A 27,364-nucleotide genomic window follows, 5' to 3' on the forward strand; every position below is an offset into this window, starting at 1 on the left:
GCGTGGCATACTGGACGAGAAGTCGGGATGATGGGGGAGAGGGACAGTTACCGGTACCTTAGTCGCTGACTAAAAATGAAACGGCAACTGCAACTTGGGGGTAAAGTATCTGCTGCTGCTTGTGGCGACGATGAATGGGGGGTATTGTCTGTGGAGATCTCGCCTTGGCGCTCTTTTGACCTTCGACCTCTGTCCGTTTGCAACAATGGCACAACGTGGAGCGCTTCGCCCTTGAACCCGGTGTCACGTCGTTGTCAGATCCGCTCCGGACTCTTCGACCGCGCAACTTGTCCGTCCACCGAAGTGTCTCTCTCCAGCACTGCCAGCGAGCACAAGACGTCCTCCTCCTCGCCATCAGCTCTCGCTGCATTCTCCAGCCTCGCGTCTTCCTCTCCATCGCAGCTGATTGATTGATTACCATCCATCTCCATCCTGGGCAGCTATCGATCTCGCAGTTCTTGGGCCTCTTGAGCGCGTGCACCTTCTTCGCCTGGCCAGCGCGTTACATCGCAACGCTCAATCAGCGGCGACATTCGTATGTATCATGGTACCGCAGCCCTCGCCGTGAGTCACTTTCAGATTTGCCTCGTGGGGCTCAAGTCGATGCCGAGCCAGCGCGGCGCCCAGAAGGACGCGTACGACGCGTTCGCGTCCCCCGCGGGGGCGGCGACGACCCACGCCGCCATCGACATGGAGTACAGCTCCATGCAGAGCGCGCAGTCGTCCGTGCTCAAGTCGTCGGCGTCGGACAAGACGCTGTACGACCACGACCTGGTCATGGTCTTCCCTCGGCGCGAGGGCGGCGAGCTCAAGAAGCCCGACGACTTCACGCCGCGCGCCTTCGTGCAGCTCCTGATGGGCAAAGACCCGGAGCGCAGCCAGCGCGCCAACTGCATCGTGGTGGACCCGTTCGCACGCGTGCTGCGCACGTCGCGCTGCTTCCTGGACGACCACGGCGTGGACGTGGTTATGGACACGAGCAACGACCACAGCGACTCGGGCGAGCAGCGCCGCCTCGAGACGCAGCAGCAGCTGCTCAAGAACGAGTACCAGGCCTTCGTGGGCTCGCTGGAGGCCACGACCGAGACGAGGTTCTGCGAGCTCGTGGCCACGGCCGTCGCGCGCCGCGTGCAGCTCGCGTGCGGCCTCACCACGCGCATGTTCCTGAGCTGCGACGCCGACGAGATCATCATGACCATCAAGGCCGACAACGACGACCTGCGCGTCGAGGCCGACCGCACCGACTACCGGCTGCAGATCAGCAACAAGCCGTTCGACACGAGTCTGCACGGCGAGAAGCTGCAGGCGCTGCGCCGCGAGCTGGGCGAGCAGGAGTGGCAGAGCTCTGTCGACCACCTGCGCCGCACACGCGGCTGCGCCGACGAGCGCGCCGAGCACCCGGAGACGGACCCGCTGCTGGTGTCACGTGGAGACGAGTTCCACCCGGAGCTGCGCAAGGCGCTGGACCTCTGGGGACACACGGAGGAGGCCGACGGACTGTTCATCGACGACGAGAGCTGCCGACGCGTGCAGGGCAACCACTGGGACCGCTTCTGGACGTCCATCTTCGCGCTGCCCTACGACCCCATGACGTACTTCGCGCCGTTCGCCGACTACCGCCACGAGGACAAGTACCAGCCGTACTACCGACGCTACCCGATCAAGTGGGGCAGGAAGAAGGAGGAGACGCTGTTCACGCAGAAGGACCGCATTCGCCTGGCCGAGGGCATTGTGGACAGGCATATCAACACGGACGCACTGGAGGCGGCGGGGTATTTGCAGGGCCAGATGTTCGCGCTTCATGACGCGGAGGCGCTCCACGACCTGCGCCACTCGTGGGCGCTGCACTGGACGATGCTGTACCAACCGCTGCACAAGATCCGATACTACTTTGGAGAGAAAATTGCGCTGTACTTCGCGTGGCTGGAATTCTACACCAAGATGCTCGTCTTCCCGACTATTGCTGGCATTATCACGTTCAGCTACATTGAAGCTCGTCAAGCTGTGACGGGGACTAACCAGCAAGGCTACATCCTGATTGCGTTCGCCGTCTTCGTCGTGATCTGGTCGTCCATGTTCTCCGAGCTCTGGAAGCGCAAGAACGGTCTGCTTGATTCGCTGTGGGGACTCAGCGGGTTGCACGAGTCATTCCGTTACCGTCCTCAGTTCCGCGGAACCAAGAGCTACCACCCGACGACGGATGCGGAGGAGGTGACGTACGAAAGCAAGACAAAGCGCCGCCGTGCATTCGTCGTGTCCATCATGGTCGTGACCTTCATGGTCGGAATCGTGGTCGTCGCACTGTTTGGTCTGTTCGTGTTGAAGCATTGGATCAACAACAGCGACAACCTGGAAAACCACCACATTAGTGCCAAGTACCAGTCTTCACTGACGTTTGGTGTGACCGTGGCCAACGCTGTCCAGATTCTGGTGCTCAATATGGTCTATCGACTCATAGCCCAAAAGCTGAACGACCTCGAGAATCACCGAACTGATGCCGAGTACGAAAACTACTTGGTCATCAAGGTGTTCCTGTTCCAGTTCTGTAACTCGTTCGCGTCATTCTTCTACATTGCTTTCGTAAAGCGCTGGGCCGAAGGCTCCTGCCTCTATGAAGACGATTGCATGCGCGAGTTGCGTGACCAGTTGCTGACTCTGTTCTTGATCCGAATTGTGGTGGGCAACACTACGGAAGTGGCTATCCCATACTTGAAGTATCGTTACCAGCTCTTCGCAGAGCGAAAGGCTGCCAACGGGGACGCCAACGGTGTCGCCAAGGAGACCGGCGAGGAGAAGGGTGGCCACAACTACATCGAAGAGCAAGCCAAGCTTGTGCCCTACGAGAGCAACGAAGCGTTCGAGGACTACAACGAGATGGTTATCCAGTACGGATTCATCAACTTGTTCGTGGTGGCGTTCCCTCTGACGCCATTGCTCGCTCTGGCCAACAACATGCTAGAGGTTCATGTTGATGCGGTGAAGCTCTGTTTTGTGCATCGTCGACCGTTCCCCCACCCAGCCAAGGATATCGGCGTGTGGTTTTACATCCTGCGGTTTATGACGTACATCGCACTTGGAACCAACTCGGCCCTCATTTTGTGGACGTCAAACTTGTTCGAAGACCAGGATGGAACAGTCAAGGCCTTCAGCTTCGTGGTTGCGTGTCAGATTTGCTTGGTTTTGGCAGTACTCGTCGAGCGTGCGGTTCCTGATACCCCTCACGAACTCAAGCTGATTATGGAGCGCTTCGAGCACGTCGTGAACGTGGTCTTTAAGGGATTGTTTGAGGGTGATTCTTCCAACCTCAACGAGGTTGCCGAGCGGTTGGACCTGGAAATCTACCCGAACAGTCAGTGGGAAGAACCGAAGGTCCACTACACGTAAACCATCAACATAACCAAACCAGTGAGTCGCACGGAGCAACCCGATGAATATCCAAAGACTCCGTTCACAAGCGAAGACATAGTTTAAACGTGGTTGGTGGCGCAGAATAAACAACTTTGTAATAAGCGCATCGCGCATTGGCAGTATCAAACTTCTTGTTTTGCTTCCATGAACTCACGATCGACACAGACGCACGATCGCTGCGGATGTCCTTGATATCTGCTCTCCAAGCGAAGGACCACTAGATTTATCGCTCTCGTTCTCCAATCGAACGTTTTGACCTTGCGACGCTAATACTTTTACAGCTTTGAGTACACGACTATGATCGGTCATCCAGTGGCTCACGTGGGCATTATTGCCTTCGCAGCGCAGGCAGTTCTTCAGCGTAAGCAGCACACGCAGCATAACCACTCCATCGATATTCAAGTCATTTTCTTGCAGGCACAACAGAAGCAAACTGCGCGTGTACAATGGATCCAGCGAATTAGTCACATCGACCAAGTAGAAGAAAACCGTTATCATGGTGCCTACCTTGACACCGATTCGTTCGGTGGTACAGACTCCTTGTTGCTGAGAAATACCGCTTCATTCAGCTGGTCGCCGAAAATCTACACAAACCCCACAAGTGCATTGAAATGTTTAGTCAGACCTTCTGCGGCGAACTTTTGCTAAGGCAGTATTTACCTGGGATAGAAACACGAGACATCTAGATGCTAGATCCGCAACTTTATCCTCAACGTTAGTTTTTTCGCGTGGCGAAAGATCGCTATCGATATCATCTTCCTCCGGTGATAGATCTTCAAGTCGACCGTGCACCTTTCTCTTAGTTTCAGCACCAGCACACAACTGTATCATCAATGACCCACAGCGGATCAGCTCATTAAAACCTTGTGGAGCTGATGCTAAGCTTTGTTCGCGCATTTTTTCGTATTGTTGATGAAGCAGATGCAGCAGAACTACCAACAAGTCCACCAAACTGTTGTCTAGTACCTTCCGCCTTGTAGCGAATACTAACCCAGAGACCATGCTTTCAGCGATTCCCGACTCATATAGGACGTATAACTGCCCCTTATACGAATCGACCAGCACATTCAGAAGTTGTGATGCATGCGAAGGCGGCGCCTGGAATTTGGGCGATACAGACACCAAACCCAAAATTGCGGACACCACTTGAAGTTCCTTTGCCTCACCAAGAAGTGATGAATCACTCGAGATTAAGCCAAATAGAAGCTCACTGGTAAGACTCCAAATACTTTCTACTTTAACACGTCCTCCATTTAGCATGGAATTAAGAGAGGGAAGCAGCGTCGATCGAATGAAGTGGTCGTATATCTCGTACTCACCATTGTCGTCCTCGTAGTCAAAATCCAGAAGCACAACGTGAAGGATCTTGAGGCAGTTCAGCTCAAGAGCATTATCCTTTGTTCCGAGGCTACCATAAGTTAATCCCTCGGTCGTAAAAATACGCTCAATCACTGCAGGTAACAAATGCGTAAATAGGACTTGCTTCTCCACTAGAACAATGTCGTTGGCCTCCCTGGCTGAAAATTCGAAGAGGTCCAACAAGATTTTGGATACGTACAAAGCGACTGTTGTCGTGTCTGAAACTTCAGACATGTTTAGTTCTTCATTGGGGAATGCGTTAAGCAGCTTTGCCATCAAGCGTAAGAAAAACGTGTACTGTTTGTTGTCATTGGCCACGAAATAATTTAGAAGCTGAAGTCGACACGTAGGGTTTCGTAGCAAGCCGTTAAACAGCTCAAACGGCACGGGTGATATCCTAGCAGAACGGTGGTCTGCGTTATTGTTGTTTGCACTGTCAGTAGCACTATGCTCATGCGACGAGAAGCAATCGGCTCCTAGCTTTAGTGCCATTCGAATTGCAAGCTTGCACAGATTCAGAGCGCTTTGCGAGAGGTATAATTCAAATGCCGACAGCTTTGATTCCGGGGATATTGAGCCAGGTTTGTCGTCATCTTCGTATAAATGTTCTGCGATTGGAAACAAAACCTGTTCCACGAGCTTGAGCGCATCACTTTGCACAAAAGATTGCAGAAAACCAGAATTCGACTGCATGCCCAAATGGAGCAGTATGAGACCTTTTGCTCGTAGAATCGTCGAGTTGTCATTCCCCTTGCCATCATCCCCACCACTCGTAGTTCCTCCGAGCTGCAGCAACTTCCGAATTCCAGAAAAAGTCACAACCCGATCGAGCAACAACTCACGACTAGCTTTTATAGCAGAATATTCCGCTTCTCTGTCAGCCCCGACCTTGATATCCAAATACGCGTTAATGATGTTTAGCGACGCAATAGCCAATTCAATTGCTCCTATTCCGTTCTGGACACCTCGCCAGACTGCATTCAAAACCTCGGGTTTCGCGAAAAAAAGTAACACTGACCGTTTTAATCGTGATGGTAGGTTCGCCACTGATGATGACGTGCGAAGGTGCCTTAATACTTGAGCGAGCGCCTCAGTTGTTGTAGTACGCAACGCAAGATGAGTGTGTGACGCCTCCCAGTCATTTTCTCCACCAGGATTTGGCTCAGCGTATTGCAGAAGACCTCGAGTAAGACTAAACACAATTTGCTCACTCATCAACTTTGGAAGCAAGGCATCTGTGCAATGAATGAGCATGTTGCCGAGAGTTCGGACAGCGTAGTAGCGAACACCAATATCCGGATCATTCACGCAGGCCAGCACGCCTTCCACACCCTCCATAGGAAGTTCCCACTCCTGTTGCGTAGATATATAAAATAACAATTCTCCCAGGCAGGCCAGCGCTAGCGGGCGAGATTCCAATCCATTTTCCCCAGCTATGTTCTTCTTAGTTGTCTCGTCCAAAGGGTCGTCCAGAACTTGCAAGAGTGTTGTCACCAGTTGGCGAAGTTGATCGGGAGAAGACGGCGCTATAAAAGTTGCAAACCGGAAGAGAACTCCAAGAACGAGGCACAGCATTGGTAGCAGTATTCTGTCCGATAACGCCAATCGAGATTCGTGAGCCAACATCCTGATCAGCAGCTTAAGGATCGAGCTGTTAACAATCACATGGGCTAGTCGAGCGTGGCAGCTAAGAGAAAATAAGTACGCCAAGACGCTGAGCTTTTCTGTGTCGTCAGCCTGCGAAGACTTGAGACTGATGTAGATTTCCTTAAGCTGGTTTTCCAATGCATCCGTTGTGCATGAGAGAAGATCTTGAGGTGTTGTTGGTTCAAAACGAAGATGTTCCGCACGTATACGTGGTAAGTCCCCGATCTGGATATCTTTGTTCCCGATGATTGACTTTACTCTGCAGTCAGCCGCAGTGAATATGAGTTTTGAGACTTTGCGCAAGCCACCTCCCGGTACACCGTCGCGATCAAACAGGCTATGAAGCTGTATTCGCCGCCGAGGAGCATTGCTGATCGCTGGAGGTGCGGAGTGAGGGGCGTTGGCAGCTCGCCATTGATGCCTCATATCAACATCCAACGGGATAGATCCAATGTGCTGGTCCTCTATAGCATCTGTCTCTTCGTCCAAAATCTCGTTATCACTCGTAGCCGTACGCATTCGTGAGCTCGGCGCACTCACCGGGCGTTTTACATCGAGACCCCTAAGCAAGCCGTTCGTCATTTCCTCCGAACTAGAATCCCCTGACTCTGAAAGTGCAGCCTGATCATCATCCGCTGTGCTACCAATTGTAGGGATATTTTCGATTGACTGCGGTTGGACAGGACCCACAGTAGTAGCGACAGCATCATTGACTTCGTTGTCTTTGTGTTGATTATCTTTTCGATCGGGCGAGCAATCTCCACAGCCGACGGAGTCGGTCGATTCAGCGCTGGTGTTTGGATACCTGCTCAAAACTACATGTGAAAACCACGATTTACATACGAACAAGACCACTTGCACTTCTATGATGCATTACCTGTATGTTGTAGGCGCTGCGGCATCAAAAATGTCTTGTGCAGGCATCACAACTTTCTCGAGGTGAGGTAAATCGGCCCAAAACGGGTGGTCGACTAGTTCATTCCTGGTTGTGATTCCCCGTCAGACACACTTTTCCGTTACTAACCTTGAACCTCGACAATGCACAACGCACCACGTGATTCGCTGGTAAGGGTCTTTCACTAGCAGCCGCGCGAGGAGGTTGCAAAACACCGGAGACATCTCATATCCAGGGACTGGAAGGGCAACGGTCTCTGTTTGAATCTTCCTCCACGCCGAGACCACGTTAGAATCCGGACAAGGAGCTTTTGAACAAACCACGTGGACGCACCATTCGCGCTAATTCGGAAAAGTTGGTATGTGTAAACGGTTGTCGACCTGTCCTCAGCTCGTACAACACGCATCCCTGAACAAGACATCCTTAGCGCGCCGGAGCATTTCTACAAGCTTGGAACTTTGACCGTACCAAAGCCCAAAAGTCCGACGCAAAGCTATGTACCGCTGGCTGCTGGAACAACTCCGGCGCCATGTAGTGCGGGGAACCTGGAGCAAGCTGCACACAAGAAAACACTTCTATCAGTTTTTTTATCCATGGTTGTATCATTCAAAGAATGCCAACAGGCGCTCATACTGGTCGTGTGGGTGCCGTGTCACTCCCAGGAATGCGTCGTGCAAGTCCGAAATCTGCCAGCTGAAAAAAAAAACATAAAATGTCAGATTTTATTGCCTGCGTGCAGTCTCACCACCACCCAGCGCACCTTTAGCGACCCAAACTCGTCAATGAGCACGTTCGCAGGCTTCAGGTCACAGTACAAGATGCTGTTGGCGTGCAGATATTGCAGTCCCGCCACCAGTTCGATCCCGAACGACTGCAAAAACCAAAGAAGATTATCAGCTACTCTTGCTATAGATCTAACAACTGCATTGCATTGCTGCATGCCGCACCTTGACGGCCGACTCGGGCAGCTGCTTGTCCTGCGTGATGAGGTTGAGCAGGTCCCCGCCCATGCAGTACTCGAGGATGAGCCAGATGTGGTTGGACGACTCGTACCAGTCGAAGAACTTGAGCACGTGGCGGCTGTCCAGCTTGTGCAGGAACGGCACCTCGTTCAATATCTGCAGCAGCAACAAAACAACACAAAACAACAACAAAAAACAGCATTCATTTCCATAAAATTAAATAAAATTAAAGAAAAAAGACACTATTATATGAGCTCCGCACCTTGTCCATGCGGCTCTTGGCCGTGGACTTGACGGCCACGTACTCGATGCTGCGCTTGCGCCGCGCCTTGTACACGAACGAGTGCGTGCCGCGCCCGATCTCGTCGTAGATGTTGTAGTTCTCCATCGCCTTTGGATAAATGGTAAATGGGTAAATGCGCCTTTTGGCGGAAAAAAGGATCTGGTGTGGCGCACACCACAACCCGCTGAGAATCATGTGGTCTCGTTCTTCTTCCTTCCCTTTCTTTTTTTCTCGCAGAGCCAAATATACAGCCAAGAGCGCACTTGCCTGCTTGCTGCTGTCCGTCGCCGCCTTCTCCGCCGTCCAGCGCCGCCGCCAGCCACCACCAGACCGCGACCAGGAGGTGCGTGCATGCACTGAGGGATTGTCTTGCATCCCGTGCCGGTTACACGCCTCAGCGACGTCTGCAGGCCGCGGGATATCTGATTGAAGCTCCATATCATGCCATTTTTTTATTTACTTAAAAACTTATTGTTTTTTACGGTTGTTTGCTAGTTATAACTAGGGGTCCAGGATGTCGTACGCGTACCTGTTCAAGTACATCATCATCGGCGACACCGGTACGCCACCAGTAGCGGAGGAGGCTCTGCCTGCCGTCGGATCAGAAAGATTCGGCGCTAAATTTCATTTTTTAATTTCTATTTTGCTGCTGCAGGCGTGGGCAAGTCGTGTCTGCTGCTGCAGTTCACGGACAAGCGCTTCCAGCCGGTGCACGACCTCACGATCGGCGTCGAGTTCGGCGCGCGCATGATCAACATCGAGAACAAGCAGATCAAGCTGCAGATCTGGGATACGGTGCGCTCTCGTCGGGCAGTTTGTTGATTGGGTTGAACTGGGGGCTGAGTGCGGGTGTATGCGTGTTGCTGCAGGCCGGCCAAGAGTCGTTCCGATCCATCACGCGCTCGTACTACCGCGGAGCCGCTGGCGCGCTGCTGGTGTACGACATCACGAGACGAGAGACGTTCAACCACCTGACGAGGTGGCTCGAGGAGGCGCGCCAGAACTCCAACTCGAACATGGCCATCATGCTCATTGGCAACAAGAGCGACCTGGAGCACCGCCGCGCCGTGAGCTTCAAGGAGGGCGAGCAGTTCGCCAAGGAGAACGGCCTCATCTTCCTCGAGACGTCGGCCAAGACCGCCGCCAACGTTGAAGACGTACGTGACGAACAGCTGTGTACTGCAATGATAGCCTATTGACGTGCGTGACTTGCTAATTGGTGTGCATGTGTGCAGGCCTTCGTCAAGACGGCGTCCAAGATCTACTCGAACATCCAGTCGGGTGTCTGCGACGTCACCAACGAGGTTGGTCCAGCACGCGCTCTCTGTGTTTGCTGCAACGGATTGAGAAGCTGACTATTCGTGTATTTGACGCAGGCACATGGCATCAAAGTGGGCATGACGGGCGCCCCTGGCCCTGGCGGCTTCGGCAACTCAAACCCTCCGGCCAACCGGGGTTGCTGCTAAAGGCGCTGCTAGCCGTTGCACGGGTCAAGTGACGTAGGACTCGCACACGAAGAGTCTCAGTAAGAGCCGAGAAAGCCGTTCAGACAGACCTAACTAATAGCTTTCCCTTCACAGACTTGCACTAAAAACAAGACTCAACTCACTCTTCCACTTCACGGATAATTAGCCCTCGACTACCACAAAATCAGATCGTACTTTGCATGACTCATGTCTCCACACATATTGTACATCAAAACCATTATCAGGTCGATAAGCTCGATCACCATGGCTCCATCGGCGCTCGTGGAGCTCTCGGCCGAGATCCTGGAGGTGCTGGAGCCTCTTCTGGACGTAGAGGCGTTGGTTCATCTGTCTATTACCTGTCGTTTCCACCTGGAGGCGCTACGGGCCCTCACAGAGGCGCGGTGTAAGCGCGAGTGCTTCACTACCTACTTGTACCCGACCGTGGCTTCCTACCGCATGCAGGCGGCGGTGCCAGCCACTTGGAGGCAGCTGTACGCAGCCTTCAGCAGCCTCAGAGGCCTCCGCTGGGAGGTCTGCAAGGCCGACGGCGCGTCGTCGTCGCTGCGCGCGCTCAAGTCCGACAACCAGGAGTACGAGTCCGACACGACCGCCTCGTTCCTCGTGCGCAGCGGCGGCCACTACTGGTTCAGTGTGTTGCAGGCCAGAATCGCTGGGGTGACGCTGGGTGGAGAGCAGCAGCAACGAGAAAACTCTGAAGCAATGAAGTCTAGCCGACTGGAGGCGCTGCCGTTCCTGCAGTCGCCGCAGCAGATAACCATGGGCAAGTGGGAGAAGATCCGAGCCGCGGGGAAAGGCCCGTGTCCACGACGCAACCACTCCATGACATGCTTGACCAATGCACGGTGTGCTAGGAAGTTGTTGATGAAAGCGGATGCTGCTGGGCACGGGACTGGTGAAGCTGTCGTAGATGAGGAGGAATCGGTCGTGAACGTTCGACGGATTATTTTCTTCGGAGGACAGTCGGAGGGCATTCCGTTTGAGGCTTTTGGCGACCTTTACTTGCTGTGTATTGAGGACGTGGCTGCAGGCAGCGAGAAGAAGGCTAAGGCTGCGTGGATCGAGCCGAATGTGGTGGGAAAAGTGCCGTCACCTAGATGCGGCCACACCGCGACGTTATTGTGTCCTGAACTGCTGATGATCACGGGTGGGAGCATGGGAGTGTCGCCTATTTTGACGTTGGATGTATTCCTGCTGCACATTAGCGGGTGCTCGGGTAAGTACTGCGTATAGTGAAAGTGTTCTTTGAGCTAACTGCGGGATTTTCTTGTGGCAGACTTCCGCTGGTCGACGCCATCATGCAGCTCGAGAATACCAACAGGTCGATCATTGCACGATGTTTATAGGTAAGGCACACGCTTAGCTTGCCAGCCTCTGCGTCAGCATGCAGCACTGATTGCTCAGTCTTGACACCCCCGATTTCAGAGTATCGGACAGTGAAGTGATCATTTTCGGTGGCCGTCAGGTGAGTATATTATGATCAAAGGCTTCATTGAGGCCTCATAACTTGAGCTAACTTCGATTTTGTGGATAGATTCGGCAATCGAACGGTCTGCTAGACGTCCACAGACTGCAGGTCACAACAGAGCATGACGATTTGGGCGACACCGCCTACTCGATCGAGTGGTCGGAACCTCGGTTGTCTGGTTCGCTGCCGTGCTCACGACGAGGCCACAGCACGAACACGATCGGCCCTCGCATGCTGCTTTTCGGAGGCCAAGACGAGTCCACCGGTCAGCTCCAGAACGACGTGCGGGTGCTCAACATCGCGCAGCAGAGGTGGCAGCGCCTGGATGTGCCCGGCGAGGCCCCGTGCCCTCGGCGCGGCTTCAAGAACCAGTATTTCGGGACGACGCTCGTCATCTCTAGCGGCTTCGTGCGCTCCACACAGGCAGGCAAAGTCGATCACCAGCTCCCAGATAGTGACGTCCACGTATTGTCCTTACTGTGAATGAATTTTGGCCCTGCGCAACGATGGAGCGGTTCGCATGTTGAAGTTGCTGAGTAGCACAGCGACCGTTTGGTCCTTGCTGGTTACGTATCCATCAAATAAGGAATAATTATGAAAGTAAACTTAATAAAGAACCTGTATAAGTATCGGATTGGTTTCGAACCGAGTTCTCACTCGGCATAAAAGTGCGAATACGCCCGGAAGACCAAGAGATCCCGGATGGTGAACACGAAGCTGTACAAGTTGTCGCCGTCGCTGAGCAACTTGCTGGGCAAGAACGAGCTTACACGCCCGGCCGCCATTAAGGAGTTGTACGTAATCTCTTGTGTCTAAAGAAGGATCCCAGCGTGTCCTTATTGCACGTGCAGTTGGGCTTACGTGAAGGAGCACAAGCTGCAGGACCCCAAGGACGGGCGCGTCATCCACCCCAACCAGGCGATGATCGACGTCTTCAGTGTGAAAGAGATCGGCTTCACGCAGGTCATGGGGCTGCTGTCCAAGCACTTGGAGAAGAAGCCCGACCCGTGAAGAGCCTCGGACCTGCCCATGGAGGCGAAGGCACCTGTGTACTGCGCACTCGGCTGCTGGTGCCCGTGCGTGTTCAGTTGATTTCTCGATAATATCACTGCTATCTGTCGCCCACTCTCGTTAAATCTCGGTAGTGAGCACTCCCTCATCGTTCAGATACGTCTCCGGGCCGACGCGGTTACTGTCGTCTTCGTCGTTTGTCGGGTGCTCGTGGCCGGTGGCTTCGGCAGTGATATCTTCAGGGCGACGTTCCGCTGCGAGCTGCATCTCTCGATTCACTTCAGCCATCATGCGATCCATGAAGCGCTGGCTTTCCTCCGTCGACAAGCTCCGTCCACTGAGGAGGTCGTCAGGAGGCATCAGGTAATGCTGGTGCTGATGCGGTTGAAGCGTAGTGGGCGGAGGCAGTGGCTGGTGGGCCACAGCATTGGCATTCTCCTCTGCTGCCACGCTCTCGATAGCCGGCACTGACGCACTGAACACGGGAGGCGTGGTCCTCCTCTTCACCTTCTGAGACCGCAGAGTTCGGCCACAAAACTGAGCTGCGAATAGCTCAAACGCCTCGGTAGATATCTGCGCCATGTTCTGCATAAACTCGTCCAGCGCCCGAGAGTACTGCATGTTCTGCTTGCCAACACCACGGCGCTCCTTGTCCTTTATCTCCACCATGCTTTTCATCAGTCCTTCAAACACAGGGTGCGATTTGAAGTGCCCGAACACGCCCATCCGAGCAAAGCGCAGCCAGAAGTATATTCGCTTGAGTCGCTCACCAGCAACTTCACTGCTTTCGCTTGGTCCTGGTGCTGCCAGGCGCTTGACAGTTTGGTAGAGTCCGCGAAATGCCGCGTTCTTGGATAGTTTACGCAGGAACGGGTCGCTTTCAGTGTACACACTAGGCACGTACTTGATGTTTTCAAGTTTCTTGGGCACCTTCGAGCGGCTAAGCACACTGCGAAAGTTTGGCACAGTGCGTAAATCGCGGCAAGCACGGCACACACCTTGGTATTGCGGGTTCGCACGGTCATGGTTGTCCGAAACTGGAACAAAGCGCTTGCAACGCAGACTTCGAACGCACCGGCCTTCCTTGTCCACGCGCCAGAGGCACTCGCTAAACACGGCATCCTGCAGTACTAGCCTTTGCTCGTCGTCTAGCTTGTCCACTATACGCACTTTCTTGTCGTTACCAAACACCCGCGGGAAGAGCTCGCGAGCAATAACGTAGCGAGGCCGGCTACCTCCGACAATTTGGACGGCGTTGGCAACGTAGGCCTGCACGTTTTCATCACGAAGTCCTGTGCATGGCACATGATCGCTTGGCATTACCACATCATAAGTTTTGCTGGCGTCGTTGTCCTCTGGAGGTGCCAACTCGGACAGAAATGCCACAGCAGCGGGATCACTTTCCATTTGTCCTTCTGCGTCAGCGTCCTTAGATTCATCCACGCCGTCATCGTGGTCATGTTCGCCTCCAGTAACGACAGCTTCAGAGCTGGGGACTCCTGTAATTGCATCTGCAACGCCATCGGTGCGGCACTCAGGCTCCTTGCGCGATACTGGCAACTGGTAAGAATCGGCCGCAAGTGTCGAGTCAGCCTCAATAGACGACGTAGTTGTCATTAATGTGTTGCTGGTGTGATGACTTTGCATCCCCGAAGAGGTAGGAAACGAACTCAAGTCAACATCTTGAATGTCGCCAATTGATAAATTGGGCATCCCGAGACCAACGACAGAAGGATCCAACAAGCTTACAAAGCCATCTTCGCTGGCGACACGTCCTGTGGCCGTTGAGTTGGAAACACCATCGTACAGTGAATCATTCGACTGTTGAACTTGAACACCTCTTAGCGTATGGCCGGTTGGGGGCAGCAGCTTACGCTTGCTAGGCAATAGAGATCTCGATGTTGCCGTTAGCAATTGACGTTGTTTGCGTCCACCTAAACATTTTTGAAAGAGCTCGCATGCTTCTGGTGAAAGATCAGCGAGCGAACGCATAAATGTGTCGAGAAGGTCACTGTATGTCATGTTCTGCAGCCCCACACCGCGTTGTTCTTTGTCCTTTAACCGCACCATCGCTTCGGTCAGACCAAGCAGTGCTGGGTGAGTATCAAAATCGCCTGCGAGTCCCATCGTAGCCATTTCCATCCATGTGTTGAGCGCACTGGGGATATCTGCAAGTGCCAGATCACGAAGCACACGTGCGTAAGGTTCTCGCATATCAAACTCGGCCTCAAGCAGCGAGCACACACGCCCTGAACAAAATTTCCGGTTAATTGGGTTGCGTGGAGGCCCAGGACGGGTCGCCATCTTATATTTTGTCGCGGCTGCTGTTCTCAACGCCGCATTGGTTCGAAGAGCAGTGCACGACGCACATCGGGTTTCACCTTTCCCTGCTTCAATGATTCCCAGGCAATCCAGACTGCGCACAGAGTTGCCATCTTTGTCGACGAACCAGAGAGCCTCGCCCTCGATTACATCATGCAGCAACATCTTTTCGGCTTCGAGAAGCTGTTGCTGAAGCTTAGGCTGACGCTTCTTCGAGGGGCCTTGTGTACTGCGGTGCTCCATATCGCTCTCTTTGCTTTCTTCGTCCGTGTGATCGTACTCCGAGTTATCAGGAAAGAGATGCGGAAACAACTCTCGAGCAATTTTCTGTCGTTGCCGTGCACCTCCTGTGAGTTGTACTGTGGACGTCACGAATGTGTTCATTCGTTCATCGCGCAGTCCAGGGCAAGGGAGCAGGCCACGTGCTCGAGCAATGTCCCATCGAATTTCACGTGGGAAACTTCTTTTAGCTTTGTGGGCTTGTAACAACGCATTTGCAGAGGTGGGTGGTCTCATCAGCACTCCGGCAGAAATCATAGTTCTTGCTGTAGGTGACGGTGATATGGCTGCCGGAGATAATCTCTTCTTTTTCCACCGCTCAGTTGTCGTTGCTGGAGAAGTAGCTTTCGCCCGCTTCTTTGGTTTCTGCTTGTCTGCTACGTGTATCAAAAACTGTCCGGGCTGCCATGGTCCGCTTAGCAGCACGATCCGCGAGCATTTGCACTCCGCAAAGCGCCCATCAGGGGTAATGCGCGTGAAATGAGCACTCTCGCGCAGTGTCATTGCACCTTTGAACATCCGGATACGGTCAGCAGGGGCATCTGTAGGAGGAGGAATAACTTCCTTCCGACCGTCTTGCACCACCCCAAACTCCCGCCGTAATATTACATCCACCGACTGCAGACAGTACTCACCACTCTCATCCGTGCCCTCCTCCTCGCCATCCTCCTGATCAGCTTCAGTTTCCACCTCGCCTTCGCCAGTAGTTCGCTCCTGACTCTGCGGGTGCTCTTGTCCAGCCCCTGAATCTGCCCCTGCCCCAGTCTCTTCCCCGCCATCTTGTCGTCGTTCACTACCAGCACCGCTTTCCTTCTCTCCTCCTGCGAGTTGCACGCCGCTGTCACTCCCAGTGTCACCTGCTCCTGTCCCCGTCATCTCCTTCCTCTTCCTCTTCTTGGAGCTGGGTCTGCTCTGCCGCAGGAACGTGCAGTTCCTGCTGGCCACGTGCTGCTCAAACTTGAGGATGTACCACGGCGGGTTGAGCCGCACGTTGCGGCCGCACTTGCAGCCCACGGTGCGGCCGTCCGCGGCCACGGACGCCACCGCCGGGTGCTCCTGCAGCGCGCGCACCTTGTCCTCGCGCCTCGAGTAGTGCACCGTGCCGTTGTGCATCTCCTCGTAGGCGCTGAGCTTTGGCGTCTGCTGCTGCTGCTGCTGCGGCCTCGGGACTTCCTGGCGCTGCGCCGCAGCGGCAGCAAACGCGCCGCCGCTCTCGCTCTGGGCCTCGCTGCGCGCCAGGAACGCGCGGATCTGCAGCGCGTTGAGCTCCAGACTCATGTCCATGCCGCCCATGGCCATGTCCGCGAAGGCCTCGGCGCCCAGGTCGTGCTCGTCGCCCTCCTCGATGATGCTGAGCGCGGCGGCCGCCGAGTCGTCGCGCTCCAGCGGGTAGAACATGCTCATGGAGGGCGGCGCCGGGGCAGCAGACGAAGAGAGCGACGCAGAATCTGTCGGCGAGTCATTGGGAGGCGCGGCGGGCGCGGCGGAGCCGGCAGACGCCGGCGCCGCGCTGGCTGAGGCCGCCGCCTTCCGCTGGTCGGCCATTCGGCACTTGACGCAGTTAATGGTGTGGTATGGTGTATTTTGTGTACGGTTTGTGTAGACGGCGAGGGACCACCAAAAGGAATACTTAAGTACATGGATATGTGTAAATTACCGACAAGCAAATAAATTACGACGTCTCTTCAAGATCGAGCACCTGCACTGCTGTTCATCTGCGTTGCCATGACGCTGCGCGTGTCGGGCGTCCGCGAGGAAATGCTGGGGATGAACGATCAAGTGAACATGGAGGCGCTGGGCTCGAGCTCGTCGTCGCTGCAGGGCGACCCGAACTGGACCCCCAGCCACGTGCGCCTGCTGTACCTGCTGTCGCGGTTCGCGCAGCACCCCAAGTCGACGGACGAGGAGGAGAAGTGGCTGCGCAGCCTGCCGCTGCAGGTGATGGTGTTCGAAGCCATCGTGCACGGGCTGCTGGCCTTCGACTACTCGCCTGTGTGCACGAGCATCGTCAAGGACGGCCAGTCGCGCAGGCTCTGGCTCAACATGAGCCACGACGCCCGCGCGGCCCTCGACGACCTGCGCGAGCACGAGCTGGTGAAGGCGCTCAAGACCTGCAGCGAGGACTTCCAGCCGTCCACGGCCTTCCAAGTCACGGAGAAGGGCATGAAGGTGCTGCTCACGCTGCTGCCGGCTCGAGACAAGATGCGGTTCGACGACTTCCTCGCCTCCCCCGGCGAGACGAACACGACCGTGTCGGTGCATGTGGAGTCGCCGAGGGCGTTAATCTCCGCGGTGACGTCCCCGTCCGGGCTCGTCCTGGTCGAAAACGCACTGCTCAAGATCACGTACGACCCGGACAAGGGTCACTTTCGGATTCGACGAGGTGACGGCAGTGTCTACATCTCGCGCGTGACGGACATCGAGGAGGTCTCGTACGTGTCGAGCCCGTACTTGCCGTCGTGTTTGATGAAGAACGGCACTGCGAACTTCTCGTCCAACGCCTGGCAGGTGGACAAGTGCCGCGAGGCCGCGGCGAACGCTAGGAGCAGCATCCAGGATGCAGACTTGTCATTCGCCATCGTGTTGGAAAATGTGCGGCTGATGGTAGGTGAGTGGATTCCGTTCGGACCAAACCAGATCGTGCTGCTCAATGATCGTCTGGGAGCGCTCGAGCGCTGTCAAGGTGGACTGTTCACGTCAGAGCTGGACGATGCGCCGACGTCTACCTCGTTATTCATCGCACCGGGACTCACAAAGATTGCGATCGTGGACTTTGACTTCGACAGCTTCACGAATTTCGAGGCAGACATCTACACGCCAATCGAGGATGGAATTATTCAGATCGAGAGCTTCGGCATGCATCTGAATGGAGATGGCTCCATCATGTACGGGATGGAGATTGACGCTACGATGGACCGTTCGGCCGATTTCGTGTGCGTCGATCATCTTGCTCGATTGCTCGTCGACGTCGATTTGGATTCCTCCAAGATTATTAACGACTTGTTGTCACCTCATCAGCGCGCACTAATGGACATACTATTCATGGGTGACGCCCGATCTCGAAACAAATTTGCGTTGCTGACTGCAAGCGGCATCTCGCCGAAGCTACCGGCGCGAGCGTACCTGGATCGTGGCGAGAAAGAGAACGAGCTGAAGCAGGTCCTGGGTGAGCTCCATTCCGTTCACGATATCGGTCTAGATGATAAGTTGTTGGTTGGTCACGACGGTATGCTGCTTGCTGGTCCAAACGCCAACAAACACGAGCCGTTGCTAGTGGCACACTTAGCACTGCTGTCACGGGAATTGGTCGTGCGATTTTTCTTTAAGCGCACCTTCATCTTGGGCGATGTATTGGCTCGAGCACGGAACTACATGACAAGCTATGAGATGAACCCTGAAGCAATGGACGATATGCGTGATAGAGTTAGTCGCTGTGCGCACGACCTGGTCCTACTGGAGGAAATTCTCGAACTTTTGAGAGAGTCACTCCATGGCTTGGCGCATACGATTCCCGCGCGCCCCACGCCTGCAAATGACGACCCCACTGGAGGAGGTGCCGCCTTGTACGATCACTTACAACTGCGAAAAACTCACAAGGACTTGGACCTGCGCTGTAAGGACCTGGCAAAGCTGTTACGGGGCTTCCGTGCCAAGCTGAAGCAAGTGCAGAGCCAGAATGGCACTATGGCAAAGACTATGCTTGAAGGACTCGTTCTTGGTGTCGAACGCAACGTTGGAGTACTCGCCGAGGCCACTCGTGCTAATCAGCGCTCGCTGACGGACTCTTTCGACGTACTGCTGTTCCTGTTTGCTGGTATTCTGGCCTTTGAGCTGATGGATCGGATCACGGATGGCCGTCTTCTTGGAATGGATGAAGATACCGCACCATCGCTTCACTGGATAAAGGACATGATCGTTGAGAACTTCATCAACTACCCGGCCCTGTGGTTTGTGGCGGATTTTTCTTGGTTGATCATCGTTGTAGTGATACTCCAAGCAGCGATACGCATTGCTTCTCGTCGCCTTGCTCGCACCCAAAGAAGGGTTTTCGCTGATTCCCCTCGCCGCATTAACGTAGCAGCTCTGGAGCAATTTATACGTACCCCGATCGATGAAGTAACTGCAGCTGTACCGGTCGCGGCACCAGCGACTCGGGGGTGTTGCAGTCGCCGCCGAAATCGGGCAATCGAGTCGAGGAAAGCCAGCGTGAGGGGTACGATTCGTGTTGTAAAGGTGCTGTGGAGTGAGCCAGCAATTCGGCCAAAATGCCAGACATGGATGGAGTTTCTTATGCGCGTGCGTCAGAACTGGGAGCAGTTTATCGCGCCACCCGTCCGCACTCAACTCACGTACGATGCTACCAACGGCTTCCTCATCGATGTCATCATTCATGTAAGTTGGACAAAATGCCGTCGAATTCATCCGAGCTAAAGCTTATCGTTTCCTTATCGTTGCAGGCGGGTCTGACAACGAATTGCGCGGAAGTGTATGAGCAGCTCGTGCGTCAAATGGAAAGGTGCGTTGCTCCATCGGAACCGACAGTGTATCATACATTTTTACTAACATCCGTGGCGAATTCCAGTGCTGGGTGTTTCGCCGAGCATTTCTCGCCGCCGACCGTGGTCAAGTCGGAGGTCTCTTCTCCACGCTCTCGGCAATGGTTTCTACCTCGCTCGTTTGCGCGGTGGAATGCCCCCGTGCACCCAACTCAAGGAACGTAGAAAGCTTCGCCTCAACACCTGCGTGTCCGTGCAGCGAATGCTGTACAACCCAAATGGTTAACTCGATCCACCCAGCTCCACAGGCAGTTCCATGATATGCATCGCCAAATACTCGCCGAATTGTCCAACATCAGCATGACTGAGCTCGACTGAGCTCGTGACAAACGACGAAGCCAACTGGAACCTTCGCTAAAGCCGGACCGTTACGCGGAAAAAAGTGTAAGGTTGCTCCAGGCGCGATATGCAAGGATTGAGGTTTTCGTGTCGTAGACTATATACCGGATAGGGAAGTCTATTGTTCAAAGTCCGAACCCATTCAAATCAAAAATCATCGGGCCATGCTGACCATGCCGCGTCGCAAACCATCTCCAGGTTGCCACATCATGCCGCCGTTGTGACACGGACTCGCTCTATCGTGTGCAGTTGTTCGCTGCGAACGCTAAGGTGCGAAGCCGAAGACGACGTTACGGTCGAGAACATTGAAACGAACCCGGCGCCGCTTGAACCCTGTGCGTCGTGGCCTCGCCATCAGTTTTCTTCACTTCACGTTTCCCTGCTTGTCGGCCGTCTCCTCGGTTGCGGGGCGTCATTTCGTGACGCCACCGCAGACTCGAAGCCGTCATGTTGGACAAGGGCAAGTCGACTCGCCGAGCTTCGCAGCCGGTGGCCATGACGCCGCCGATGTCGAACCAGGAATCGCTGCCCCGGTCCTCGAGCTTCCTGCTGGCGGGGCTCAAAGCGTTTCGGGAGTCACTAACCAACCGAGCGAATGGCGAGACTGTGGGTAAAGCGCGACGCAATAGCAGCACGTACTCAACGAGACGCATCAGCACAGGCTTAGGGTCAAGCGACGATGAAAACGATGCGGTACAGGTTCTCTCAATCCGGACCAGGGGTTGGAACCAAGGCGACAACAACCGTACTCGTGACGACACCGTCGATTCGGAAATGTCATCGAGTAGCAAGCGTTCGCTGTTGTGGCAGCTTCTAGCGCCAAAGGTCAAAACCGAAACGAACCAGGCCACCGTCATGTACTCCATCTCGTTCTACCCGTGGAAGATGGAGCCTCACGGCTACTATTCACATCCAGAAGCTGCAGCCAACTGGGTCCCCGATACGGCCAGTGCGCGCTGTCAAATTTGCCTCTCATCGTTCACCCTGACTCGCCGACGCCATCACTGCCGCCTGTGCGGCCATCTTGTGTGTGCCAACTGCTCTCACGATCGAACGTATTTGCCTTTTGCCGGCTCAGCACCCAGCCAACATCGCCTTATCAAGGACGGAGCTCCTCAGCGTACATGTAGCTCCTGTGCAAGTACGCTGCGTAACATGGCAGGACAAGACGATCCTCGCGTGAAGCGCTTTACGGTGGCTGTTTCTTCGACTAGGAGGCGCAAATCCACTACTTCAGCGACATCGATTTCGATGTCTGCGTCGCGGTCGGTGGTTGAGGTGGAGGTGGAACGTCCGTCCCCATGGTTGAGGCGTACTGGCATGGCTCTCACAGACAGCGACATCGAAGACGAAGAGTTTTTTATTGAGTCCACGAAAGCGTTGCAGCTTGACCAGCGTTCTCGCGGAACTACACACCATTTCCCCCTTCGTCTCTCAGTTACTAGAGCGGAAGAGCTTGATGAGATTCTGAGCGCGCGAGCGTGCTCTCGAGTGCGGTCAGCGGTGGATCAGGGCGAGAATCTTGGCAGTCGACAATTCGTCATCAGCTCAGCGTGGCTCGACCAGTGGTTGCAGTACGTACGAGTGGACTCGGCTAGTGCTGAAGCCGCATCGAATGCATTCTCTAAGGGCCAGCGTGGCAATCCAAGTACGAAATGCCGTATGGCGAGACCTCCACGACCGGGACCAGTTACGAATTATACGCTGCTAGATTTTGTGAACGGTGAGCTGGTGCCCAAGCCCAATCTGCAGAGAAGTAAAGGAAGTCACGGTGGAGGCGACTATCGTGTTGTCAGTCAGGAGGTCTGGGTCACCTTTTTGGAGCTCTACGGCGGGGGACCTAGCATCCAAGTGCCGCTCAATAACGATGTCGATGCTAACAACACTGCGATAGTCTCCGGGAACCGAGCCCGATCACCAGTACGACGTGCCAACCTACTGCAATGGATCATCTCGGAATTGGATGACTCGGCACCAATATTGGCAGCCTCTCCACCGATCGAGAAATACTCCGCAGCTACCAGAAAGGGGGCTAGTCGTGGTCTCGGAAACCAAGCTAACTGCAAGGCCGTCCAGCATCATTCGACAAGCTCCTCGAGGCCTGCGACAACAACTCATTCGACCTCTAGAAAACGCCTTGTGTCAGCGGCATCCATGTCTTCTCTCGTCAAAAAGACAACGGGACGCTTTGCACTGCGTTGTGAGTCTCCGCGATCAAACTCATCCAGTCGATGGAAGCTGTTCGAAGAGGGGAGTTCGCGAGTTCGAGCAGAGACGATGATGTGTGAACGAACCGCTGGCCTAGAAGAAGGTAACAAAGCTGCTGACAACAGTACCGATGCCGCGTCACGCAGCACTACGGGAGATGCCGGCTCCACTTTTGCTGCTGTGTCAGCTTTCGCTAATGCTGCTACGCTGGCTCGCAAGCGCTCGGCCATTTCTCTCACTCGCCATTCTGCAGTGATTTCGAGCCGAACGAATGGCTCCATGCTGGAAACGCAGTGAAACTTTCCACTCGCATCAATGCACTAGATTAGTATCTGCAGATGCGATAGTATGTATCGCCACTAAAGGACGATAATACTAGGCATGCGATGGCGAGCTGATATTTCATGCAAGAGTCCCGATACCTTTACACAACAGACTCAATTTCTTCAGCAGTCGCCGGGATCTCGAGGAGTTCCAATATCTCCTCATCGCTAAGGACACCTTCTAGTAAGATATCTAGTGGGGACGAGCACAATGGTTCGTTAATTGCTGTCTTCACGTTTTTCGCGCTCGACTGCAGCCCGTCTTCAAGTTTCGTATCTCCATCGACGACAACCGTGATACGTTGCTGATCGCTGCATCGGCAAGTATTGAGCCCTCGATCCGAGTCACCACGCGAGATCCACTGGGTAAAGACACAACAGTCCGAGCCTCTAGGATGATGCCAAGCCCTGGGCTCTCGGTTCTTCATCGATCCAGCATTTCTATCAGCTACTGGGTGAGTCATCGATGCCAAGAGAAGCTCTTCGGGTGTTAGCTTCCGCATTTTTGCTGGTGGCATGTGGCTAGAAGCGCTTAGTACAGAAGGTGCGGTAGGCCGTAAACTTGCTACATCGACGCTTGATGGGATTTTCACAGTTTGGTGACGTTTCTTGCGCTCCTCAGCTCGTTTTTCCTTTACCCGAATGCTCTGTGCGTGACTCATAACTTGACGTTCTGTTCGTGAGCCAACATGTCCTGCAATTTGCTTCCATGACCCGAATCGGTAGATCTCAAGCGCTTCACAGTATCGTTCGTGCTCGTCGCTACTCCAAACCCCGGACTTCTGCGAAATACCGTGACTTGGCGCAACTGGAGAAGTCTTTCTTGGTTTCTCTTCGCACCATTCAATCTCTTGGGCAGCTAGCCGCGCGCTTCGCATGTTCAAGTCGTCGTCATCATCGTAAAGCACACTCGGAGGGGCGTGACGTTCATAAAGCGTGAGACCTTCCGGAATAACGTGTCGTGAGAGCCTGAGGGAAGGAGACAAGTCCAAAGGCTCCTTCGCACGCGCGAGTTGTCTTTCAAGTTCGACTTCCATGTGACGAGAAGCTGCCTGCTCGATGTTCACGGCGTTCGGACGAACTTCGCTTGGTACCGATCGATCGCATTCAGCAGGTTTAGTCTTCGTAGCATTTGCAGTGCCGTTCGTGCTGCCATCATGGGCGGTGTGCCCAACCACAGGACTTTGCAGTGGTACATAATCCAAAGAGAACGAGTCACCCCGCTCGTTTGAGGAGATTGTCGGCTTGCTATCTAGCACCGGGCCTCCTTGACAAGTTGTATAGGATTCCGAGTGTCTCTGTTGTCGTAGGCAGCAAAGTGACAACGCCTTGACGCACCACTGGAAACTCGACTTGAGCCACATGTTGAATTGATTCCGCTTCACAGGAGCGGCCCCTGTGTCTCCGAGTCTAGGTGGCATTGAAGAGGGCTCCTTGGTCTTGACTGTCACGACTAGGTTGGGCAGCCTCTGAGGCTCAATCTTCGGGTCGCTAGCAAAGCGAGCAACGACGGAGTTGAACGTTTGCACGCTCGGGGTCGACGATGTCAGGTCATCTGGCCTTGACCTTCTTCCGTGGCTGGGCTGGAGGTAAGTGTTTCTAATGCTACTCATGGCGATGTTGGCCAAGTTGAAAAGTGAGCTGGGTATCAGCAGGCGGCGGTCGATGGCTACATGCATCGACTGCATTGAAAGTGGCACGCTGTACCCGTTGAACCCATGAACCCTGCCAGAAGAGCGCAATGCTGTAACGCTACTAGGATTTTCCCACGTCGAGAAAGATATGATATCTCGACCTCTTCACCTTCAAATTGAAGTCTTAAATGCGAGTAAGACGCCGCAAATGGGAACATGCATGTGCGGCAATAAGCAATTTTGGCTGTGTATATCGTCGTAGAGCTAGCGCCTGTCTTATGTGTGTAGGCATTCATCGTTCACTACAATACGGTGGCTGTGCGGTATATCGACTATCTTTTTGGGGCCGACAAACCAAACCTGCATAACTTGCCAACTCGTTACGTCGCTTGTGTAGGCGGGATATCCAGGAGATCGAGCAAGCTTTCATTGCTGAGGCCACTTTCCCGCAAAATATCAAGTGGCGGTGAGCACAACGGCGAGTCGGGATCGACACCAGCCTTTGGCTTTGGACGCTTCTCGGGCTGTGATACTGGGATTGAGGCATTGCCTCTGCCTTTCCGGAACGCACTTTGGACACCCGCGCGGTCTTCATCTCCATCGCCACAATACGGAAAATCGACGCCGAGCCTTATCTCTCCAGGCGTGGAATTTGCGTCAGGGTGGTTAGCCATGATAGTCGGGACACTTTCGCTATGGCCCGAATTGCTGCGTGTTGGCACCGGGGGATTAGCCAGCGACGCCACCAGGAGCTCTTCTAGCGTTGGATTTCGTACTTCTGCTGGTGAACTGCGTTCTGGGGCATTTGAAGTAATCCTTGTGTTCTTGTTGGACTTCAATGGGTCTCGATTTTCAGCCCGTTTCCTCTTGGCACGAATACTCTGAGCGTGGCTCATTACTTGACGCTCGGTTCTGGTTCCCACGTGATCCGCGATGAGCTTCCACGACCCATACCGATATTTTTCCAGTCCTGCATAGTATCGCTCCTGTTCGTCTTTGCTCCACACTCCACTGTTTTGCTTCGAAACTCGGTTTGCTGGCTCGGGCTCCGTCACTTTGTCGTACCACTCAATTTCTGCAGCAGCTTGGCGAGCAGATCTCATACACGAATCGTCATCTTCGTCTGCATCTAGAGCCTCAAAATCAGTTAAAGAACGTTCTGGTGGTGCACTACTTGTGTATCCTCGTGCTGCTCGAGAATATACCGGTGGTGCTCGATGTTGCTCTTGAGGGTATCGACGTGCTTCATAAAGAGGTGGCGCTTGTTGAAATGCACCTCTTGATCGGCTGAAGGAGGCTTTACCCGTAGAAAATTCTGGCGCGGCAGTAGTAGCGCATCGTTGATACATTGGCCCTTGTATCGGCACAGGCGCAAAGCGGTAACATGCCATGCCCACGTGCTGGCTTGTCGCCGGGGTCGCTTGGTTGTCTGGTAGATCAACTCCGAGCACTGTTTCCGCACCATAGTACCGCTGTCGGCGTAAGCATCGGAACGCCAGTGCCTCGATACACCACCTGAACGTCGCTCTCAGCCACTTCCTCAATCGATGCGGCTTCACAGCAGGCTCCACGCTCATAGAACTCATTGGAGAGGATTGTTCAATTTTCACTTCGTCGTTTGGCTGTATAACGTCAGATTCGGGAAGATTAACGCTTGTTCTTGACGCAAATTCACGAGTTTCGTGCTCCGCTTGCTGTCGTCTCGCAAGGACGCGTTGATACTTTTCACTTTCCCAGCACTTGCGTCCGTAGCTCTCGACTTCTGCCGCCGTTTTTGTCGGTATGTACTCCGCCACCCACTCGTACGATCCTCTCGGATACATTCGCAGCCTCCTCTCGAAGGATTCGTGCTCTTGCACAGTCCACGACGTGTCGATCGAAGACGAGTACGGCCGATTCATCTCCAGCGCCTCCAGAATGTCGACCATGTCGGGTGCCGCCACTTTCGCTGGCTCACGCTGCATTAGCGGCACCCATGTTCCATCGCTCCCCCGTCTCCAGGTGTTATTTTTTCTGTGGTCCTTCATAGCGTCGGCCTAAGAATTTCAGGACTGAACGGCTCCCGGTCAGCTCAGTGAACCCATTGAACAACCATCAATGCACGCTGTCTCTAATGCTGCCTTACAGTAGTTATTGTTCCCGCGATCCAACGTGCACACGTGATCTACAACAACAGACTCGGATAAGCGAAAACGAACAGGAAAAATGTTGTAGCCAATGTTTGCAGTGTATTATCCGTAAAAATCTTCACTCTGGCGGCCCCTCTCTTCGCGTACTTATGCATCTCAGCTCATTCATTTCTTCTCGTTCTCTTGGCGGTTGAATGTCATAGAATCTCTCGTACTCTCCAAGCCGACAACCTCAACAGAAGGCTTTGATATCGCCTGGTTATCTCCATTGGAAGCCACACGCGGGCTGTATTACGAACCAAAGTCGAAAACGATGGACTCCATCGACTCATTCTGCTTGCCGAAGATGTGTAAGGAAGATAGTGTACAGGGTCTCGCTACGTCATGAGACTCTCCCGACAAGTGCCTCGTCCTATTTCAAATGATGATATCCAAGACGCACAACATGAACGCGGAAGGGGTCCCACCTGTTAGACTAGCCAGGACTTCAGGAGAGCGTGGTAAACGCACCATGACGAGCTACAATAGTGTTCATCGTATTGAAAGAACGAATAGATAGCTTCGATCGACGCCAGCAAAACCCAGAATGTCCAAAGCATTACTGGCATCGGACAACGCACCGCTGAAACCTTGGCAACGTACGATATCAGCACGATAGCACTAGAGGAGGCTATTGCATCGCAAGGATCGATAATTCGCGATGGTGCGTGGGATCGAGTCATATTTAGAGACAAATGTAGGAAATCACGATAAGCCGCTTTTGCGCTAGATTTGGCAGACGTCCATTGTCTCGGCTAGACGAGAAAGGTGAACGCGATCCGGTACGCTGCATATGTAAATGCAGTGGTAAAGATTCCTCAATATGTTAGCGTATCAAACCAGCGCTATCGGCGCTGGGTCAGAAAAAAATGAGAATTCAAGCGATTGTTGTTAGCATGCTCGTCAATGATCTACTCTGAAGTAGGGATGACATTTTCTATCAAATGTTGGTGTCGGAAAATCGATGGTTTTTCACAGGAGGTGTGATTGGGAAGGTACTGTACACGTCGAATGA

At 54.0% G+C, this 27,364-nt stretch overlaps 8 protein-coding genes across 8 annotated transcripts; 6 read left to right on the forward strand and 2 right to left on the reverse strand.

Annotated features, from left to right (window-relative positions):
* Positions 1–603: 603 nt before the first annotated feature.
* Positions 604–3,384, forward strand: IUM83_05797 (anoctamin-like protein; the record flags this gene model as incomplete). Its single annotated transcript, XM_067929954.1, has 1 exon — positions 604–3,384. The coding sequence occupies one exon, from the start codon at positions 604–606 to the stop codon at positions 3,382–3,384; it is 2,781 nt and encodes a 926-aa protein (XP_067798184.1).
* Positions 3,385–3,558: 174 nt separating this feature from the next.
* Positions 3,559–8,659, reverse strand: IUM83_05798 (ULK/ULK protein Kinase; the record flags this gene model as incomplete). The annotated part of the gene is made up of 12 exons (XM_067929955.1): positions 3,559–3,841; positions 3,916–3,992; positions 4,069–4,230; positions 7,105–7,219; positions 7,292–7,396; positions 7,466–7,575; positions 7,643–7,717; positions 7,855–7,864; positions 7,943–7,995; positions 8,070–8,180; positions 8,257–8,427; positions 8,534–8,659. 12 exons carry the CDS (start codon positions 8,657–8,659, stop codon positions 3,559–3,561), a joined length of 1,398 nt encoding a protein of 465 aa, XP_067798187.1.
* A 409-nt stretch (positions 8,660–9,068) lies between these two features.
* On the forward strand, positions 9,069–10,020 carry IUM83_05799 (GTP-binding protein YPTC4; the record flags this gene model as incomplete). The annotated part of the gene is made up of 5 exons (XM_067929956.1): positions 9,069–9,114; positions 9,210–9,349; positions 9,424–9,711; positions 9,790–9,858; positions 9,931–10,020. 5 exons carry the CDS (start codon positions 9,069–9,071, stop codon positions 10,018–10,020), a joined length of 633 nt encoding a protein of 210 aa, XP_067798186.1.
* Positions 10,021–10,284: 264 nt separating this feature from the next.
* Positions 10,285–11,992, forward strand: IUM83_05800 (RING finger protein B; the record flags this gene model as incomplete). The annotated part of the gene is made up of 4 exons (XM_067929957.1): positions 10,285–11,257; positions 11,318–11,387; positions 11,467–11,506; positions 11,576–11,992. The coding sequence occupies 4 exons, from the start codon at positions 10,285–10,287 to the stop codon at positions 11,990–11,992; spliced, it is 1,500 nt and encodes a 499-aa protein (XP_067798164.1).
* Positions 11,993–12,211: 219 nt separating this feature from the next.
* IUM83_05801 (dna topoisomerase i) lies at positions 12,212–12,520 on the forward strand (the record flags this gene model as incomplete). Its single annotated transcript, XM_067929958.1, has 2 exons — positions 12,212–12,303; positions 12,361–12,520. 2 exons carry the CDS (start codon positions 12,212–12,214, stop codon positions 12,518–12,520), a joined length of 252 nt encoding a protein of 83 aa, XP_067798163.1.
* Positions 12,521–12,640: 120 nt separating this feature from the next.
* IUM83_05802 (Glutathione S-transferase T2) lies at positions 12,641–16,666 on the reverse strand (the record flags this gene model as incomplete). The annotated part of the gene is made up of 3 exons (XM_067929959.1): positions 12,641–13,460; positions 13,596–13,812; positions 15,757–16,666. The coding sequence occupies 3 exons, from the start codon at positions 16,664–16,666 to the stop codon at positions 12,641–12,643; spliced, it is 1,947 nt and encodes a 648-aa protein (XP_067798098.1).
* Positions 16,667–16,846: 180 nt separating this feature from the next.
* On the forward strand, positions 16,847–18,149 carry IUM83_05803 (uncharacterized protein; the record flags this gene model as incomplete). The annotated part of the gene is made up of 2 exons (XM_067929960.1): positions 16,847–18,054; positions 18,140–18,149. 2 exons carry the CDS (start codon positions 16,847–16,849, stop codon positions 18,147–18,149), a joined length of 1,218 nt encoding a protein of 405 aa, XP_067798165.1.
* Positions 18,150–18,493: 344 nt separating this feature from the next.
* On the forward strand, positions 18,494–19,842 carry IUM83_05804 (uncharacterized protein; the record flags this gene model as incomplete). Its single annotated transcript, XM_067929961.1, has 4 exons — positions 18,494–19,068; positions 19,288–19,513; positions 19,579–19,637; positions 19,704–19,842. The coding sequence occupies 4 exons, from the start codon at positions 18,494–18,496 to the stop codon at positions 19,840–19,842; spliced, it is 999 nt and encodes a 332-aa protein (XP_067798101.1).
* Positions 19,843–27,364: the final 7,522 nt, after the last annotated feature.

The sequence above is a fragment of the Phytophthora cinnamomi genome (genome assembly GCF_018691715.1).
Source record: "Phytophthora cinnamomi strain GKB4 chromosome Unknown Contig10, whole genome shotgun sequence".
Lineage (NCBI taxonomy): Eukaryota > Oomycota > Peronosporomycetes > Peronosporales > Peronosporaceae > Phytophthora > Phytophthora cinnamomi.